Source organism: Haemorhous mexicanus, chromosome 3 (assembly GCF_027477595.1).
Source record: "Haemorhous mexicanus isolate bHaeMex1 chromosome 3, bHaeMex1.pri, whole genome shotgun sequence".
NCBI lineage: Eukaryota > Metazoa > Chordata > Aves > Passeriformes > Fringillidae > Haemorhous > Haemorhous mexicanus.
Genome location: NC_082343.1, coordinates 94760238 through 94779877, shown reverse-complemented (window position 1 = coordinate 94779877; position 19640 = coordinate 94760238). Strand labels below are relative to the sequence as shown.

The 19640-nt window shown below is 39.6% G+C and overlaps 1 protein-coding gene across 15 annotated transcripts in view; it reads right to left on the bottom strand.

The window, feature by feature from the left end:
- Window positions 1-1096: 1096 nt before the first annotated feature.
- The window catches only part of CILK1 (ciliogenesis associated kinase 1), a 26977-nt gene continuing 8433 nt past the window's right edge, over window positions 1097-19640 (bottom strand). For all 15 annotated transcript variants that reach the window (XM_059842743.1, XM_059842751.1, XM_059842739.1 and 12 more), the window contains 11 exons: window positions 18044-18165; window positions 16691-16770; window positions 14274-14406; window positions 13672-13843; window positions 12978-13145; window positions 10409-10705; window positions 9137-9327; window positions 8447-8601; window positions 6992-7123; window positions 5134-5247; window positions 1097-4671 (listed from right to left, as the gene is read on the bottom strand). In XM_059842743.1, the coding sequence (XP_059698726.1) occupies window positions 4517-4671; window positions 5134-5247; window positions 6992-7123; window positions 8447-8601; window positions 9137-9327; window positions 10409-10705; window positions 12978-13145; window positions 13672-13843; window positions 14274-14406; window positions 16691-16770; window positions 18044-18165 (1719 nt within the window). In that variant the 3' untranslated portion in view covers window positions 1097-4516. The remainder of the gene's footprint in view (window positions 4672-5133; window positions 5248-6991; window positions 7124-8446; window positions 8602-9136; window positions 9328-10408; window positions 10706-12977; window positions 13146-13671; window positions 13844-14273; window positions 14407-16690; window positions 16771-18043; window positions 18166-19640) is intronic.

The window sequence follows — 19640 nt, the reverse complement described above, 5'->3', positions numbered from 1 at the left end:
GCGCTGTGTCACTGGGTTTTCAACCATCTTACAAACCATGACTTTTAGGCAACCGGCAGTACTGAGCTATAAATACTTCCTAGGGAACCGTTGTTGTCTGGATGTGAGGGCGATCTGGCTGCGACATCTGTCACCCCATTGATCGCCAGGGTTGATTCGGCTGATCTGGCTGGCTAGGCGGGTGTCCCCTTCCTCCCTCAACGCTCCATGTGCGTCCCTCCCGAAGCTGCGCGCTCGGTCGAAGAGGACGACCTCCCCGATAGAGACGGTACCGTTCATCGGTCAAGGGTATACGGTAGCTGCGCTCCCCTGCTAGAACCTCCAAACAAGCTCTCAAGGTCCATTTGTAGGAGAACGTAGGGTAGTCAAGCTTCCAAGACTGCAGACACATCCAAGTGAGGCGCTGCATGGGGCAGTCTGCCATTGTTTTGTGCTTTACATGCACAGGGCATGCATATGCAAATTCTTTTATTTCACTTTATCACTTCTTCAGTTCCCCACTCACCTACAAAAACGCGAGTTACTCATGTCACACCTCCCCCACACACCCCACCACATAAAACTAAAATCCTTGCAAATGTAAATGTATTTTTCACCTAGTTCTTCACCTATGCAAGTGCCAGCCCACTTCAACAGGTACAAAAGGGCTGGGCTTGCAAGATGTAAACTGTTTTCAGCTTCTACTGAAAGCCAGGGAGAAGGCTAAAGAGGTGACACAAGTACAAGAGAACAGGGACGTAACAGAACAGAATCATTTCCCTTGGAAAGGGACCCACAACAATCTAGTTCAGCTGCCTGTCCTCCTGAAGTGTTATGCATATTGTAATTCAGTCTTGCAGGTAGTTTCAGAGGAGCTGACAACCAAGGAAGACTAAGCGATCAGTTTTACAGGGAGTTCACAGTGTATTGCAGAAATTACATGCTTAGACTCAAACCATGTGGCCAGTGAATGTGCCAGTGCCCCTTCAAGGTGGCTTATTAAAAAAAAACAAAAAACAAAAAACAAACCCCAACTAAAAAAACCCAACCAAACAAAAAACAAACTAAAGTGCTTTCATTAAAAGCCGAATAAAAAAGCAAGTCAGTCAGTCAGTGCTCCCTCAAGGATAACTTTATTCTGGGCAGGACATTTGACACAGAAGGGATGAAACAAGCATTTACAATGTTTCTGAACAAAAACACTGAATAAACAAAAACCATTATTTCTCCGTATCTCTGACAATTCCACCCCCTCCTTCCATATAAGTTTTAAAATGTTCTTTCAGTACACGTTTTCCTCCTCACATTATGGAACATCCTGCTCACATCAACTGCCATATCAGATACAAGAACACCAAGGGAGTGGATTTTCTGGCTTTTTTTTTCTTATTGTTAACATCATAGCACTTACACACTACATTTTGGAATATCTGGATTACAGGGGTAAATGACTGTCAGATTCCTTTATAATTCTAAGCCTGAGAAAATGTAAACAGTACAATTCTAAAAACATTTTCCACAAAGATACTGCTAAATATTAAAGCACAAAGTAGTAGGTTACATATCATAAATTCTCAGGTATGCTGCTTGTCCAGATTTTAGTATATAAAGACCTCCATCTTTTCCATATCTGTATTGCACAGAGACAGCACAGTAAAATACATAAACTCAGCTCTGTCCTGCTCAAAAATAACTTTTCCAGCTTCAGTAAGAATGTGCTTGAGTAAAGGATACAGCCATTATATCTAGCTAATTTTCTGTCTCACTAAGTTAAAATTAGCTGTGATTCTCAATGTCAAGATTATTAGCTTTTTCCCCAAAAATAAAAGGCTTTAACTTAGGAAAGGAGGAGATATATAAAAAAAGAAAATTTTAAGTACAACTTACTTTTCTAATCTTTTGACTGGACTAAAGCCTGAATGCTATAGCCAAAAGAATGACTGATGGTCTGATAAAGGTTCAGATTCATACTGTGCTATTTGAATCTCACAGAGTTGTACCCCTCCTCAGTGGAGAGATTCAAGTATCTCCAGAATGTTAGTATGCTCTCAGATGAGACAGATTTCTTTTGACATGATTCTCACTCACCAGAGGTGAGTCACCTCACAACAAAGGAGCTCACACTTAGGTATGGTGAATCCAAGCCTCAGCTGGCTGTTCTCATGAGTTGTGTCCTTCCACTCGTAGGAACTAAGTGTACAGACTAGACTACTTACATAGCCTACTTAGGTCTAGGGATACTGGGATAGGTTCAGGGTGCTCATTCTTGAGACAAATTACCTGGTGATAAAATAAATTAAATGATATGTAGACATAAATACAGATATTTATTTCCAAGAAAAACAAGTATCTTTCCAGTTCTACCACAAATATACGTATTTCCCTTTCCACTTACCCACAGACACCCATCAGCGTGCACTTTAGAAATCAAATGGCTGCTTTACTGCTAAGCATTGGCATCACTGCTGTGGAAGCAGTTAGGTATGGTTTGGAGTTAGTACTTGCTATGCCCAGATAACAGGGCAGCAGGACACACAAGATGTCTTTGGCATGTGTAAGTCTTTCATGCACACTTTTGCTCCCTCTTTGTCTTGTACTGTCTCACTGTGGGCTGAACTTACAAAAGCCAACAGTGACCAGTGCTCCCTGTGGTTCCCCCTGTAGCACTGAGCCAGCAGCCTACCCTAGGGTAGTTTCCTCAAAATCCCACACTTTTAGCATGGAAAGCACCGAAAAGGCCAGAATCAATTCTCAGTCTCGACCACAGCAGCTGCCCCTTATGTGTCCTGGCAGATCCCATGGAGAGGATCTCACTAACACACAAGCTATTCAATTCCTGTGGAATGGCTGGAAGCTGAGAACTGCACCTACTCTGATCCCTTCAGGCTGGATTTAAGTCTCAGAAATAAACTATTTTCCTGAGCTGATCACACAATGAGCTCAGAAAGATCAGCATTTCTGCACACTTTTGCAGGGAGATGCATTTTCTCAGCACACTTCAACTTCGGCAGCACTGCTCCAGAACACAGCTATGGAAGGTCTTCTCCCACAGCACTGAACAATTTTATCTTTCTTCTGTAGAAGGAGGTGCAGAACAGACAAATGCTGACTGTGCTCTAAAAGAATCTTCTTCTGATGGCTGGAATCTGGCACTCCTTTCCTGAGTAGAACTAAACCAGATTATGGGGCTACTTCCTTCTCTCTATACCTTGATATAAATCATACTCCCATAAACTGAGTTAAACTGCTCTTCAATGAACTGTATCAATTTTGGTGAAATCAACCACAGTTTTATAACCTTTTATTAACAGGACCACATAAGATCCTATTTTTTCTTGTAAAGCCTCTGGGCCTAATTTATGGAAGCTGACATATTCTTCACATTGTAAAAGAAGATATATTGAGTGAAGAAGAACTGAGTATAAACATAAGTAAGGTTAGACCGACTCATTTCCTCTGGGTTGGTTTTTTGGAGTTCTCTTTCCTTAAGTGATTTAGAATAGCAGTGATTTAGAACAGTTTTGAGAAGTAAGTCAGCTGCATAGATCTTGTTTCCTTAAACTATGTTGCTGGCATATCATTAATATTTTGTTACTCTGAAACCAGTTTTATTAGTTCTATTAATTTATTGTTAATATGTTCTTTAATATATCTTCAGCTCTTATATTTGCAACAAAAGAAAAAGAAGAAATAGAATCTCTTTTTTCTCCTTAGAAATCATTAGACCATTTACATGAATTTAACAGAGGTAGGTCCACTTTCTATTTCATTGTGAGCAATGCCAAAGAACAACTTTTAAGCAGGAAAAAGGAACACTGTGTCAGAAAACGGATCTACAGAAGAGTGTTCACCCTTCACCAAACAAGAGTCCTCAGATTTGGTAAAGTTCAATAGGAGTCCAACAAAAAAACCTTTCAAAGGCAAAAATAAGTTAAAAAAAGGTGCCTCCCAGTATCTTTTAGCAGTCTCTCAGTGACTGTGACTGTGAAGGAGAATTTAGACTGTTAAGTCACTCGCTCCTCTGATGTGAGTATGAAGCAATGAGCATAGGACAACAGAAGTGTGGCACTGAGACATGGCATCACTTGAAATTACACAGCCTCTATTAGCACATAAAACTTCAGAAAATGTCTAATGAATGCCCCTTCCTCAGTACTTCTCCTTCACTGCAATATTGCACCACATTTTTTTATCCACTTCTATAAAAAAGTTGAGTCTAATAAAAAAATTTAAATTTTTTTAAGCTTCATTATAAAAATTTACTGTATAAAAATGCCAAATACCCTAAGCCTTATATACAAAATGCATCACTTTTATGAAAATAACTGGACCCAAGTATATAACAAAACATTTTTATACAAAAAGGTATAAGATTGCATTCAGATTAATGCAAGTAAGTAAAAAAACTCCTTCAAAATGTCTGACTGATGGAAGACCTGCTCCTTTTAAATGTACGGGTATATAAAGCAGTATGAAATGTCCCACGTTGGACCCCCTTTCCGGGGAAGCACGCCCTGCTCAGAGGGTATTTCCCAGGTCACCGGGGAGCGCCATACTTGGCAGACCAGTCAACGCGGCCGTGGATGGGCTCCGCTGCCGGCGGCAGGGGCATTAACCGCGGCGAGCTCTTGGTAGGTGAACTGAACGATGGCCATCCAAGAAGGGGTCTGACCGATGTCAGAGATGCAAAATCTAAAGGACAAAAAATTCGGTGATATAAAGATTCAGTGAGAGCTGTCCATACTGAACAACAACTGGGTACAGGTCCAGATCCTTACTTCTTCAGGAGGTAAGTCTCCTTTTTTGACAAAGTTTGCTGATGTGAAACAGTAGTGGATCCAATCCCTAAAACCTTAGCAGTCAAAGAGTATTTACATCACTGATTTGGCAAGCGTGAATTGTGTGGCAGCTCTCACACCAACCTATAGGTTCCATTGAAATAAGATGTAGATAAACCCACATATTTAATAAACAAAAGTAAACACAAATCAAATCCTTCCCCATATGAAGTTCTGCAAGGTTACAAACAATACTTCTAGTCAGTCATATACTGACAAATAAAATAAAGCAAAGATAAGTAGTTCAGTGCTACATGCATACAGCATTACTGGAGTACTGAAAAAGGGACCAAGAGAATTTTAGTACTGGACTTACCAGAAGATGGGTCCACAACTGGTGCTAACTGAACCCTCTGCCCAGCAGAGCCTACTTCCTTCTTCAGAAATGAAGGGACATAAGCATCCGTTGGACCGCTTGATCCTATGGGCCCTGAAAGAAATGGCATGGAACACCTGAACACAATGGATCTCCCATACCGTCAACAGGAGACAAAGGGATGCCCTGAGGGATCATTTTCAAGATCACGGACTGATCAAAACAAGAACTTAATTGAATGAAGACACTTGAAATCCACAGCTCCTATATAAACACCTGCATTCAGGACAGTGTCAGCATCAGACTGCATTAGAGATGAATGGAAAACATGTACAAATTGTACCTGTCAGAGAGAATGGCAGTTTTCTCTGACATCTCAGCTTTTTCAAGGTTTCTCAAAGCTTTCAAAACTTAGCATTTCAATTGGAATTATTTTGCTTGACTTTCAGCAACTATGTGCTAAGAATATATTGACTCATGGTTTCTATGTAGTGAGTCTGAGGTTTTGGTGCTGCACAAAGCTCTTAGTGAAGAGCTGTGAAAAGCTCAAGTGAAGCCTGTGAGAGCACAACTTAAAAATGTGGTAAAGATTCACATTTCAGATTTTGAAATCCAGCTACAAAACTTGTCCCTAAGATGAGCAGGAACAGATTTGACTGATCTGTAGGATAAGCCATAGAAATGGAACAAAACAGTCTAGAGTTATAGCACAGAGGGGCACTAAACAAGAAATCATGCACAGAGCAGTGCCATCACGTGTGTGCCTACACTGTACTAGAGCGGCGGCAAATTTCCCCTATTTGGGAAATGATGGTAATAAATTTAAAAAAAAAAAATCTAATGACATCCTATGCTGCTACAAAAGAAGCAAAAACTTGTAAAAGAGCCAGGAAGAAGACGTGCAACGTATATAAAGGTTCTCATGTAGTTTTGCTATTTACAATGTCCTCCCATCTTGAATCTTTAAAGAGCAATTTTCCGATTAAATTACATCCAAAACTTTAAGTTGTTGTTTTGTGGGTTTTTAACCTCAGTTTCTAGAGGCCCAAAATGCTTCTTTGGGGCAAGATTCAACGCAAACTTTGGCAATACAAAAACTTTCAAAACAACATATGCAAAAGAAGTATGGCACTGCAGAACTGTATCACATGAAAACCCGAAGCCATGGTTTAGAGAGGAAATACATAGGTACAATCTAAAAACATCAACATGTTATTAACATGTAATATCTAATAAAAACTAATGTAAAAAATCTACAATTACTTCAACTCAAACAACTGTGATTAAATACCTGAAATACCAAATGCCAAAAAAAAAACCTGAAGAAGAAAGATTGAAGAGTTTTGTTTTTTGTATGAATTTTTAAACTATAATTACTACATTATTTTAAACAACATCAATTTAAAGACACAATGATAGATTTTCTTGCTTAGTTCATGTAACAAGAGTGGTGTGTATGGCTAGTTCCATTTATACCAGCTTCCTCTGGTAATGACAGCCATTTATGTACCAGGTAGACTAAACAGTTTGGAAACAAGAAAACATGATTTAAAGAAACTGAAGAGAGAAACTGAAAGCAGAAGGAAGTATTTCAGGTTGAACAGATCTAAGCTGTCCAGCCTTCCATGCATGGGGTACTTCAGCCTCGTGAAGATTCCTTAGAAGAAATAAAGTTTCACTTTAAGGCAGTCCCCTAAAGAGCGCTCATCACAGATTTTAACTCAAGAACACACAGGGTAAGCAGGTGTCTTAAGAGCTGACAATGTTCTGGAAATGGATGACTCCAAAATACAATGGTGGGGAACTGCACAGACATCACTCACTACCATTCCTCAGAGTCTTAAGCACACCTTCTTACCTGAATTCATCCTGTTGGTAGTACTTCCTCCCAGACCAGAGGTTTTCCCAGACAAACCAGAACTGGGCCAGTGATTAGATGGAGCAGACTCTTTGTTTGAAGTGGAGACTGTGCTATTTCTGGTGCTTATTCCTATATTGCAAAAATGCAAAGATTAAAATCCCTGTTGCCACACAGGCCTGCATTAATTCCACCTGAATGCACAATCTTAGAGAAGATCTCTGGTTCAACTTAGCCAATACCTCCCCCCTCTCAGTAACTCTCTGAGTCATTCTCCATCCTCTTATTATACAGGAATGCTGGAACTAGCCACAGGCCCTAATCCTGCAGACATCACAATATAAGTAGTTCCACTAGCATCAATGGTTGCTTGTATCATAGGACAGGGTCCTTACATCAAGGTCACAAATATTCTCATGTCACAGAAAGTGAACCTTGCTACGTACATGAAATCTGTGTTTCCAATAAAAGCCTAACAGCAACAAGATAAAACTTGAGAGGCAATAATGGAAATTCCATTTCTTATAGTACTGTACTCTTCTTCGTCTCTTCTGAAACCTCAGATTATGCAAACAGTTTGCACTACAGTTCAGATGACACCTATTATTGTATTTAATATAGCTCCCATATTTAAGCAGGGTGCCTAACATTCAAGGATGCACTCACAATTTAGGATATGGCTAAAGCAGATTAGGATCCATGTGTTTTACAATGTCCTCTAGTAAAACAAGTTTTAGCTACCAAAACTCTATCTAACTGAGACAATTTGAAGTCAATTATTATTTCAGGAAAAAAGACTGAGTTTGCTGTCACAATACCTTCTAGTTTACTTAATTAATTTTGAAGTAGTAATACTACAAATGAATAAATAGCTAACACTACCTTTATGAATAGAAATTATGAGAAAGAATATACTTTGTCTAATTTAAATACTGGCAAGACATGCTGTCTGCCTCCTGTACTTCATCCTGCCTCAGCACTGGTGTCAGTATAGCAGAGGTTATCATGAAGACAGGCATGTAATTCTCTACAGAGACACAGATCTGCGTTTTACGTAACTCCAAACTACAGTAAAGCATATTCCCACTACTAGTTTGCCTGTTGAGCACTATGCGCTCATGAGATAAATACATGGCACTTTCTTTTCCAGTCTAGAAGAACAGTCTCATACTTTTTAGGGAGACAGGGAACAGTTTGGCATACAGACATTTTCTAATGCACTTCTAAGTATCCATCAGGAGGAAGAAGTACCAACAGCCCTGTCCCCTTGTTTGTACTGCTGAACTACTAGAGTGTAGTTGTGTCGTAGCCATCTACACTACAAGCTCTTTCTGTCCTCGTGTTCTTTGAGCAGTAGCCTGCCTCCACAAGTTCAAAGGATAAGAGCTAACACACCAATAACTATTTCATATTCCTGTTGGAATTTCAGGAAGAAAAGGAAAGTATTTTACTAACCAGGTCGATACCTAGAATGGTTTAAGTAGTGTTGCTTTGCTGCAGAAACTCGTAATGTAGGAGTGTCCTGCCGCAAAAAGGTTGCATGGGAAGTTCGTGCACTGCTGCCAGAGCCTACAGCATCCAAAGGCTTCAGGTCCAAAATGCTTTCAAATCTGTAATTCAAAAATTCAAAAATTCAATTTTTATAGCACATGTATATTATTCACAGCTGACTTTCTCAACTACACCCCATCTCCAGGAATCATTTCCTTGTAATGCGTTTGCTATGCCATAAACACACAGGCAACTGGGAATATTATCAAGCCGAAGTAATGCAAGTGCCCCTGAAAACCAGATTTGTGCTTCTAGTTCCCTTATATACTGCTTTTAAAGTTTTTATATGTCAATCAGTAAGTTTCTCTCTTCTGTATACCATCCATGGAAACTGCAGCTCAGATTTGTCCGAAACAGTTTATAAGCATTGAATATGTCAAAATGGTCCACATGTAAAATCGAAAGTATATATTCAAAAATTAATTTGGGGAGACTTAAGCCAGTTATAATTTTCAGTGGGGAAAAAAAAGAACACGAAATTGTATAGATATACATTTCTGGATACAAAGAAAGCATGAAGAGCAACATTACTAAGAAAGAGGAAAAGGGCAAAGAAATAGACCAAATAGCATGTACACATAAAAACCACCTTACCTACAGAGAGTTTCATCATTCTGCCTCTTTTTGTTTTTCAAGTCCGTTCCCATGATGGAAGAGCTGAAATCAAGGTCTTCCAAATCATCCCAGTCTTCAGAACTCTTAACTGTCCTGGGAACATGTCCCCATCTTCGCCTAGGTTTTGGTTTAAGTTCACCATTTATATTCCCAGATCCAGCAGATGTTTTCTGTTACAAAGATTGAAAAGAAACCAACCCACATGCTTAGACCACAATCTAGGTGACAGGAACAAAGAGGACTTTTTTTTCCTCTATCTCAAAGAGTAATAGTGGTAGTAGAGGTGTAACAATACAATCTTCAACTTCCATTAAACATCCTAAAAACACAAACTATAGCCTGCTGACATTATTACATATCTTCTGCATTTTGTCCTGCAATAAAGCGTCTTGAATTTACAGAAGAAGAAATTTCTTGGGTCTCAATTCCAATACTATTCATGTTCCAGTATGCACCTCCCAAACCATTACCTTATGCTCAATTTTTACTTCTAGACCCATGTTGGGAATATAAAACTGCATGAATGCTTATGTTTCCACAAGCCTGTATCTAGACATTTAATTTCTTTTTTCTCTTGCAGGACATCACAGGCACAAATTTGTGTCTCTTCAGTCATTCAGACTCAGCAGTACATTTTGACTTCATGTGACACCGGTCAGTACAGACCCTGCTTATGACTGACCCTGTAGCAGCAGCATTCACACTGTCTGCTCCCATCACCTATGTTATGAATCCAGTCTCCTCATTAGTAGACAGAAAGGGCACATTCTCATGCTGCAAGAAGAATCTGCTGGTTTCCATTTCCAGTTTGGAAGACCAAAGGGACTATTATTCCCAGTCAATAAATTGGATGCCTTAAATGGGTGAAGGCAATAGTCTCCCTCATTTCAGTCCTATTTAGTTTCATACTATTCTCTCTGGCATCAATCCCATTAAAATTTTGAACACTGTACATCAGTTTTATTCATATGAAATCAGTGTCATCCTGTAAGTGGTGCAGGTGTAAAGGATACCACAAAATGGCCCTAAAACGAGAAATTGACCTCCTTGTTTTAGAGCAACTGGATTTAGATTTCAATAGAGGAACTTCCAGTTTCTAGCAGAACGTTGGAACATTGGAACCATTTTTCAGTTCCACTTGTCCTTTTAGTGAAGTACAAGAACCGTGAAAAAGAACAAGAAAAAGAAACACAAGGAAAAAAACTCAGGCACAATATCAGAAAGCTTATGTTATGCTAGATGGACCTTTACCTGCTGAGGAACCTTATTGGGTATTGCAGGCAGAAGAACCTGGTTAGACTTGTCCTCCTGTAAATAGTTACTGTGCTCAGCCCCAGAGTTGTCTGTCTTACATGCATACACCATGTGCTGAGAAGACTGGCTTTGTTGAAAAGGCCTTGATGAAATTCGGGCATGAGGTTTCAGAGGGGGTTGTGCTGGAGGGACAGGCTTAATATGCAGAGATAATTTATTATGCAGCTCCTTTTGTTTTCCTAGTTCCTGAATGCCCAGAGCATGCCCAACCTGGAAGTATGCGTATCGAAGTGCCTAAAAAGTAATAAAAATGTTAGGCTTAGAAAACCAAAGTTTTTCATCTACCCCAGTCCTATGTGTCAGCACAAATTTCATTTCCTTTTTTTTGTGGGGTAGGAAACAGTAGAAGACCCATCTCTCAACACTAGATTCTAGTGAGTACAGTCCACTTAAAAAAAAAAATGTTGCAATAGTAGGGAATTTTCAAAAGATATGAGTTATCAAATCCTCTGTGGGCTACTACAGAAGGAAAGGTTCTCTAGAATTGAGATAGTTACCCAGGTGTATGGCAGCTAAAGGCATGTTTCATTGCATGCTGTCTCTCCATGTGTGTGTGTGTGAAACACATCCCCCTCATCATTACATATTCAGCCAGCAAAACTTAATGACCCCAGAGATATCTCCTCGATTCTCCATTTCTGAGACTGAATTAAGTGAAAGAAATACAACCCTTATGGAAATTAGCATCTACCTTTTCTGAAAAGTTAGTAAAGTTAGTTAGTAAAAATACTTTTATCTGCCTTACAAGTAATTAGGAAGTTGTCAGTAAAGGCAATTAATCTATCCTGCTGTTTCAGGCACACTCATCTTCCCTTCCCAAAGACTTCTTACTGCAAAAAGCTTCTAAAAGCTCAGATTCCTCACTCTATTTGTACTTTACTGTAAAACATTTGTTAATATTTTTAATACTGTTACGGTGATTTTTTGTTCTTCATTCTTTTGTTCTTTGAGAGTTCATAATCTATTTCACTTTTTAACAGTTTTCATTAAATTTCAAGATTTTAATTGCACTTTGTACTGAAAGTCTAATTAAATCACAAAGGTTCAGCTATGGCCCTTGAAGTCAAGTGTCAAGAATCCCATCTGTTTTCCAAAAGGTGCCCTGCTCATTGTATTAGTTGAGTACTACCCAAAACCAGCAGCTACCACCACCTGTACGTGCAATACTGATGACTTGGGGAATGCTTACGTACAGGATGTCGGAACATAACTGCAATGCACTTGAGCTGAGACTGCCCAGCAAAAGCATGCCTTATCCAGGCAACACTTGGCTGGAGGAACAGAGAGCAAGGTGGACTAACAGCTGGCTGAAAGGTCAAGCCCAAAGGGCAGCAGTCAGTGCAACAAAGTCTTGGCTGGAGGCCAGGAAGTATCTGTGTTCCCCAGAGGTCATTACTGGACAAATACTGTTCCAAAACCTCCATTTATGATGTTGCTGGTGGTGCAGAGTGCATCCTCAGCAAGTCTGCTGATGACACAAGTAGGAGGGGCTGACACACTGGTTGGTTGTGCTGCCACCCTGCAGGATTTCCACAGGCTGATGAAACGGGCTCACAGGAACCTCAACAATTTAACAAGGACAAATACCAAGTCCTGGGAAGGAATAACCACATGCACCAGTCCATGCTGGGGTCAACCACCTGGAAAGTAGCTTTGCAGGGGAGGACCTGGTAGACACTGAGCTGAACATGGAACAGCTACCAAATACGCCCTTGCTGCAAGTAAGACTAAGTCCTGGGCTGCCTGAGCAGGAGTGTTGCCAGCAGGTCAAGAGCAGTGATCCTTCCCCTCTCTTCAGCATGGGTGACGCCATGCCTGGACTGCTGTGTCCAGTTTTGGCCTCCCCAGAAGAAGAGAGACATGGACATAGCAGAGAGAGTCCAGCAAAGGGCCACAAAGGTGATTAAGGGACTGGAGCATCTCACATATGAGCAAAGATAGTGAGCAGGGACTGTTCAGCCTGGAGAAGAGAAGGTTCTTGAGGACCTTATCAAAGTATGCAAAAAAACAGAAGGGAAAGTGCAAAGGAGACTGAATGAGTCTCTTTTCAGGTGTGCCCAGTGACAGCGGGCACAAACTGAAACACGGGAAGCTCCTTCTGAACATCAAGAAACAGTTTTTTACTCTCAGAGTAACTGAGCACTAGCACAGGCTGCCTAGGGCAAGGTGACTGAACCAGATTCCAGTCATTCTGTGGCATACCACAATGAAAGAAGAGCATCACAGCCTTCAGCCACACATCCTACCTTCACTCTGCTGCTATTCACAGTGATTGGATTACACTTAATTCAAGTGTATTTACACATTTGATTATTAAGCACATCCCCCAAGCAGTTGATGTTTCATGCAAAAGATTAATTACTCTCAATTACCCTCCTTTGTCTTTCAAACTGTTCTTGGATTTTCCTCCCTTCTAAGAACCCCACCCTTGAGCAACTGCTAAATGATTGTTCCTTGCAGTAAAAGGAAAAAATCACAAGCAGACAAAAAGAAAATAAAATCAAACCTGACTAGCTGTTGGTCGCTTTTTGGGGTCCCACTGCAGCATGTCTCTCATGAGCTGCACTGCTTCACTGCTAGCATTAGGTATGAGAGTTTTTAGGTTGTTAGGTACACACTGAGGCCAGCGAAAATTCATGGAAGCTGAAAGCTGGTAGCCTTCAGGCCAGTCGTTCTGCAAGGATGAGATTTTCAAACAAGTATCAGTGCCTAAGCACACTAGCACATATTCTACCAGTAACAGACCGTGTCCAGCTTACTATGGTCTTGCATTGAAAATTTCACTACAAATCTTCACCCCAAACACCTGGTGAGAGGTGAGTCCTGCTGCACATCTGACAGAGTCAAGGGCACAAATGGAATGAGGAAGTAGGAATCTTGCCATGATCCCAGTTTCTAACCTCTTAAACCATAGGTTTTTATGCAATGTACAAGAGAAAATTAAATTCCCACCTAATGAAATCACAGTCTAAGGACTTTGTTTGCTGTGTAGGGGTCTATTTTTCCTCCACTATGTGTCAGGTATAGCATAATTACTGCACAGAAAATAAGTCTTAATTTAGTTTATTATATCTGAGATTAATACCATAAATTAACAGTAAGGAGGAAAAATTACTATTTTTATTTTTACTTCTACTGTGCCATTGTGTATTGTAGAAGAGCTCCAGGATTACTGCAGTCTGGAATATCACTTCAGTTACCTTTTTTGGCGTCCCTAAGACTTGGCAAATTTTGAATATAGTATCAATTTCACTGGCGCCTGGGAAGAGAGGCCTCAGCGTGTAAACTTCTGCCATTATGCACCCAACAGCCCAAATATCTATGGGAGAGCTATAGCAGGTGGATCTCAGAAGTACTTCAGGAGCCCTGTACCTGTAGAGGAAAGAAAGAAAAGGAAATCCCAACAATCAACACAATTCAAACATACATGAAATTGCTCACCTCTTTATTCTTTGCTATTAAGAGCAAACATTCTTTTAAAACCTCCTCTCCTCTCCTGTACACAGACTTTTTCTTTTTTTGATTAAAACTACAAAATCTTCTGTAAACGCTCACACCTGGCACACAGCAATCCTAGCACATTCCCACCTGACTTACTACACTCCCACTCTGCTCCTGTGCTGTTGCCATCTGTAAACTATCTTGCACTAACTGAAGCTTTTCAAATTACACCAAGCTTAAATAAAAGTTTCATAATGAGAAGGTATCAAAAGTAGCATAACAATCAGCATGAATTCAGTACTGTACTACTTTCAAGTGTTGATTGCAACTTCCTACAATGTAAGTGAGTACTAGCACTTACCACCTCGTGGATACATAATCTGTGTAAGGAGGTCGAGATCTGATTTCTCGGGCTAAGCCAAAATCTGCAATTTTCACAAGTTCTGGTCCCATGCAAAGCAGGTTTTCAGGTTTCAAGTCCCTGTGAAAGAACCCTGAAATTCAAATGAAATATTGATGTGGATTGCAATGTCACTCAGAGCTGTATCCTTTACTTCCCAACTGATAGTTTCGCTTTAGTTATTAGCATTGAAGCTGGAATAGCACCACACAGACATCAAAGTCCTATGTGATCAGCAGAGCTGATCAGTACAGTGTTGTTGTGAAGAACAGTATACACAAGTTGGCTATCTTGTAACAATTCAGAGCATTTATTCAGACAGCTCTCTTTCAAGTGACACTTCTCTAACAAATAAAATTCTGCCATTTTAATGCTAGTTTCCTTCTAACTGGAAACTGACCAATGAAGTTATCAATATAAAATGTTATTTTAAACAGAATATAAATTTAAATGAGGAAGTTTTTTGCTCTTCAAACTTCTTTTTAAATCTGAGAACATAATCTGCAAGCACTGAGCTACTCAACACCACGTAAGAGGATCTCAGTGTATCTTTTTAGTGTTCCCTGCATTCAGCAAAAACTGATCATGAATGAGTGCTAGGCAAGAGCTCTTTTAATACAAATTAGAGAAGAGGGCTGGTGTATCACTGACTACTGTCTGAAATTTGTTTCCACCATTAGCCCAGAAATCTTGTCCTTTTGCTTCTTTCCTGCAAGCACCTGAACCACCATTCCGAGATACAGCTCCCTCTGCAGTACCTAACTGAAGCTCTCCCAGCTCCTTTCCAGAGACTTCATTCAATATGCTTACTTCTTCCATGGCTATGAATATGTTCCCACAGAGAATGAACTAAACATTGACACAGGATATGTCTACATTGTCCAGTATAACTAGATTAGCTTTTGTTCATTAGATTAATGTATAACAGCCTGAAGACATAGTGCTGTAGGTATCTACTAACCAGGAGACTGCATCCTTCCTAGGGATGTTGAGTCGATATTCTAGTACTAGCCTGAATTACTGCTTCTTTGTGAAAGGTACCAGGCAAAACAATCAAGGCTGTTCTTAGCATTTAGTACAATCACTTCTGTATTCTGCTGCACAGACATGCACCAACAGAATGCTCGTGAGGCAATTTATTTCATGACAAAACTTGTAGAAAGAGCAATCCGTCGTGTACTCAAATAAAAAAAGATGCTTAAGACTTTGGATGGACAAAGAATGTAAGAAGTTTACTTGACAAGCATTTCTATGCCACACAGGAGCAGAATGGAGAAAGAGAGGGGAAAAAAATGGTCATGAGATTTTTTCCAAAACTGTTGTGGAAGGAATCTTGGGACACTCATTCTTACACTGTGAGCCACAATATCATCACAATCATCCTCTTGCATTTGCCAAATATTTCCAGGTGTTCTTAACTACAGATTTGAAACATCTTGGCAGAAACACAAGTCTAGTGTGGCAGCAAGTCAGTGAAGAAGGCAGTTTCGACATAGAATTGTTCAGCCTTAACAGCTACAGTAAGTTAAATACCAATAAAAGCTGTTCTGAAAGGCTGTGATCCATTTGACAATTCATTGAAAAAAGCTGGCTTAGATTTTTGCAAATCAAGCATGATATTTTTCTGTGTTTACGTATTATCTATGTCACTGAAACAGACTGGAATTTATCGCTAGGTTTCAGATGAGTATCCAAGCCCCATTAGAAGAGTGAATAAAGTCATTAGCTGGAAAGTATTTTGCAAACCACAGTTAAATGTGTTCTTCAAGTGAACTGCAATGCTGGTCCTTACAAGCATTTAGCTTCCAGCACTCTGGCCAGCGATGTCAGTTCTCTTCTGATAACCCAGAGAGCTGCCCAGCAACAGACCCTTCAGTGTATCTAGCAGACAGAATTGCAGAGGTCAGCAGGTGTGGAAGCTTTTGTTAAAATAAGGTGTTTGTTTTGAGCTTTTTTTATTAGTTGTTTATCACTCAGACTTTATTACTTCAAATGTATCCTATAGAAAATGTGTGTTTTATTCAGGTATCTGTGTGTACCTGGAGAAAAGAGTAATTTCTTCTTTATTTCAGTCTCAGGAGACCTTTAAAACTATCAAGAAATGTGTTCATTAACACCCAGCAAGTCTGAATGGCCAGCTGCCAGACTGAGAAAGTGAAAATCTACAGAGAAACAACTGAGAAAACCTCCAGAACGAAGTATTAGGCAACTATAAAATACAGGTGTTTTCAATCATCTGAATCTCTCATACACAGCCACTCTTTTGATCATTCTTTCTGCTCAAGTTCGTAATGTAATTGCTTTTCCATTAATCAAAAAACTTACACAAACACTATCTGTTTCTAATTCAGAAGGTTTATAGCTAAAACATAACCTACCATGCTTATGAATAAATGCAAGCCCTTGCAGGATCTGATACATAATATTCCTAACTGTAGACTCAGGGAACAGTTTGTTTCTGTGGAATAAAAGGGAAGAAATAAATATTAATGACTAAATTCATACATTAGCTTATGCTATCTAATGAATCAAAGATAAAAGGTAGCAATGACAAATAAAACTGCTAGTCAGCTTTTTATATTTGCCTACTTTCTTTTCTTGTTACAGAAGAAATTCTTAATTCTTATTCTATGGTCCCTTGGCACAAAACTGGCAATTAACTACGAATTAAGGAAATAATTCACATTCTTAAAGGTCTGACTTACACAATGCTTAACAAGTCCATGGCCTAGCTAAACTGTAGAGTATGATGCAAAGCATACTTTTAGAGACATCTGGGCTTTTTGTTTTCATAAGAAGGCAGGATATCAAGCATTTCCGTGAAATTCCCAAGGATAATTGATTTCTGTTATGGACTTGAACCATTTCTTCAAAGTTTATTATTTCATATAAAATATATCCATATGTATGTGCCCAATTAAATTACAGTTTTTTATACCAGTGCACAAATAGTGGTTTTATGCTTAAAAAGGTATTTAATGTGGCATTCACATAGATCTATTATAATAATAACCTTACTTTGTTAAATCAAGGAAGATTCTTGTCATCTGCCAGGCTGACACTATGGTCCATAGAAAAAAACAATTCAAAGCACAAAATTTTGCTGTCAGTTATCCTCTGGTGGATGTTACCATGGCTCAAAGGCTAAAATTATGACTTTCTTAATGCTCCAGCAAATACCAAAAAGCTACATTTTATTCAGAATGCTGACAAATGAAATAAGCAGTCTTTGATCATGTCAGTTCAAACAGCAAGGAAAAATAATTATTGGAAGCAATCCAAAATTTGACACCTCTTGATTACTGTTCCAACTACTTTTTATTTATTCATTTATTTGAGGAAGCCATAAAAGAAGAGATGGTGAAACCAATCTCTTATTAAAAAGCACCACTGGAGTACTTACATAGAAATCAGAAGTTCTAGGTCCAATGTCTCCTCAGTGTAAGGACTATTAAAACCCATAGTTCCTACCTCTGAAAAGAACACCCTACCACACTAATGTGGGACAAGACACTGGAAACTCTCACTAGACTGGCTGAGATATGCTCAAAGGAGACAGTCACAGGTCCTGCTGAAGCCTACAGCTTTAAGCTATAGTGATCCAAGCCTAAACAAATAATAGGAAGTCCTTTGAACAGTATCAGTGGTGTTAAAAGCACATTACAAAGCAAAGCACATTACAAAAAGCAAAGTAATTAATTTATATCAGGATGGGTGATGCTGTTACATACCTCTCTTTCATTAACTGATAAAGATTTTCCTTCATGTATTCAAACACAAAATACAGATGATCATTTTCCCTGATAACTTCTTTCAGCTTTACCACATTGGCATGGTTTAATTTCTTCAAAGACTAGAAACAGAAAATACAAACAGGATTTTACAAGGGTCTTAATATAGTGAAGAAGGAAAAAGAACCAACCCAAATTATTTCACTGTTGCAGAAGGATTAACTTCAAAAACTCCTAGCTGTCTTAAATAATCAGACAGCTCTGAGAACCAAGACCAGATCTCCAAGTATTAACACATGCATATACAGTCTATACAGCAATTTAAAGTGCTGCTCATTCAAAAGGCAGCTATCTGCTATCACTGTAAGCACCAAAACAATTGCATTTTCTCTGTAAGAAACTTTCTAATGGCAGAATTCACACTCTTCTTACACCTGCACTAGCAACAGTCGGGTTAGAGTCAAGACCAAAAAAAACCCTGGAAAGTCTTCCTTGGTACTGTGGATTAACTTTTGCAGGCAGCTGAGCTTGTTCAGCCCCCCAGGTGAGATGGGGGAAATAATCAGAAGGGCAGAAAGTGAGACAACTCATAGGCTGAGATACAGAGTTCAGTGGGTAAAGCAAAAGTCAAGCATGCAAGCAAAGCAAACTAAGGGATTCACTGCCTCCCATGGGCAGGTAGGCGCTCAGCCACATCCAGTACAGCAGGGCTCCATCACATATAATGGTTACTTGGGAATCAAATGCCATCACTCTGAAGGTCTCCTGCTTCCTCCTCCTTTTCCCACCTTTTGTTGCTCAGCACAATGTCACATGGCACGTCCCTTTGGTCAGCGGTCTTAGCTATGTTCCCTCCCAGCCTTTTGCCCACCTTGAGCCTACCCACTGACAGGGAAGCACAAAAAACAGAGAGGGCCTGAGGTTGTGAAAGCACTGCTCAACACTAACTAAAACATACCTGTGTTGTCAAGACTGTTTCGGTCAGAAATAAAAAACACAGAGCCCCAGAAGCTGCTACGAAGAAAACTAACTCCACCCTAGCTAAAACTAGTAAACTTGGGTCTTCCTTTTTTTTTTAGATTTTCAGTGTATTCAATGCCCATTTTTACAGGGTACCATAAGAAAAATGACCTAGGTTTTCTGCATGTTTTCTGCGCTGACTATAAATTAAGGAGGCCCCTAGAGCCTACCCCCAAAGTTTCATCAGCATCAGAATTTCATACTGTCTGTCCCCAAGCCAACTATAGAGAAACAACTGCACGTACAAAAGTTAACGCTGCACAAAGGGTATGTATTCTCAAGCTCTGAAAAACAAACACCAATCAACTCCAGGTGTTGTGACAGGAAAGCTCTCACTCACACACGCCTCACTGCAGGGAGGAAGCAGCTCTCTACAACCAAATAATTTCTGTAAGACTACAGAATTTCAGTAAGTGGTTTTTTAAGATGACTGACAGTCCCTTCCAATGCACAGTCAGGAAACAGAACCGAAATATCATATGCTACAGTTCACTTAGGGAGTAGTGTTTTGACACAAGAGTTGTAAATAATTTGATGTAACCCCCATATGTGACAGTGATCACTTAATTTGAAGTCA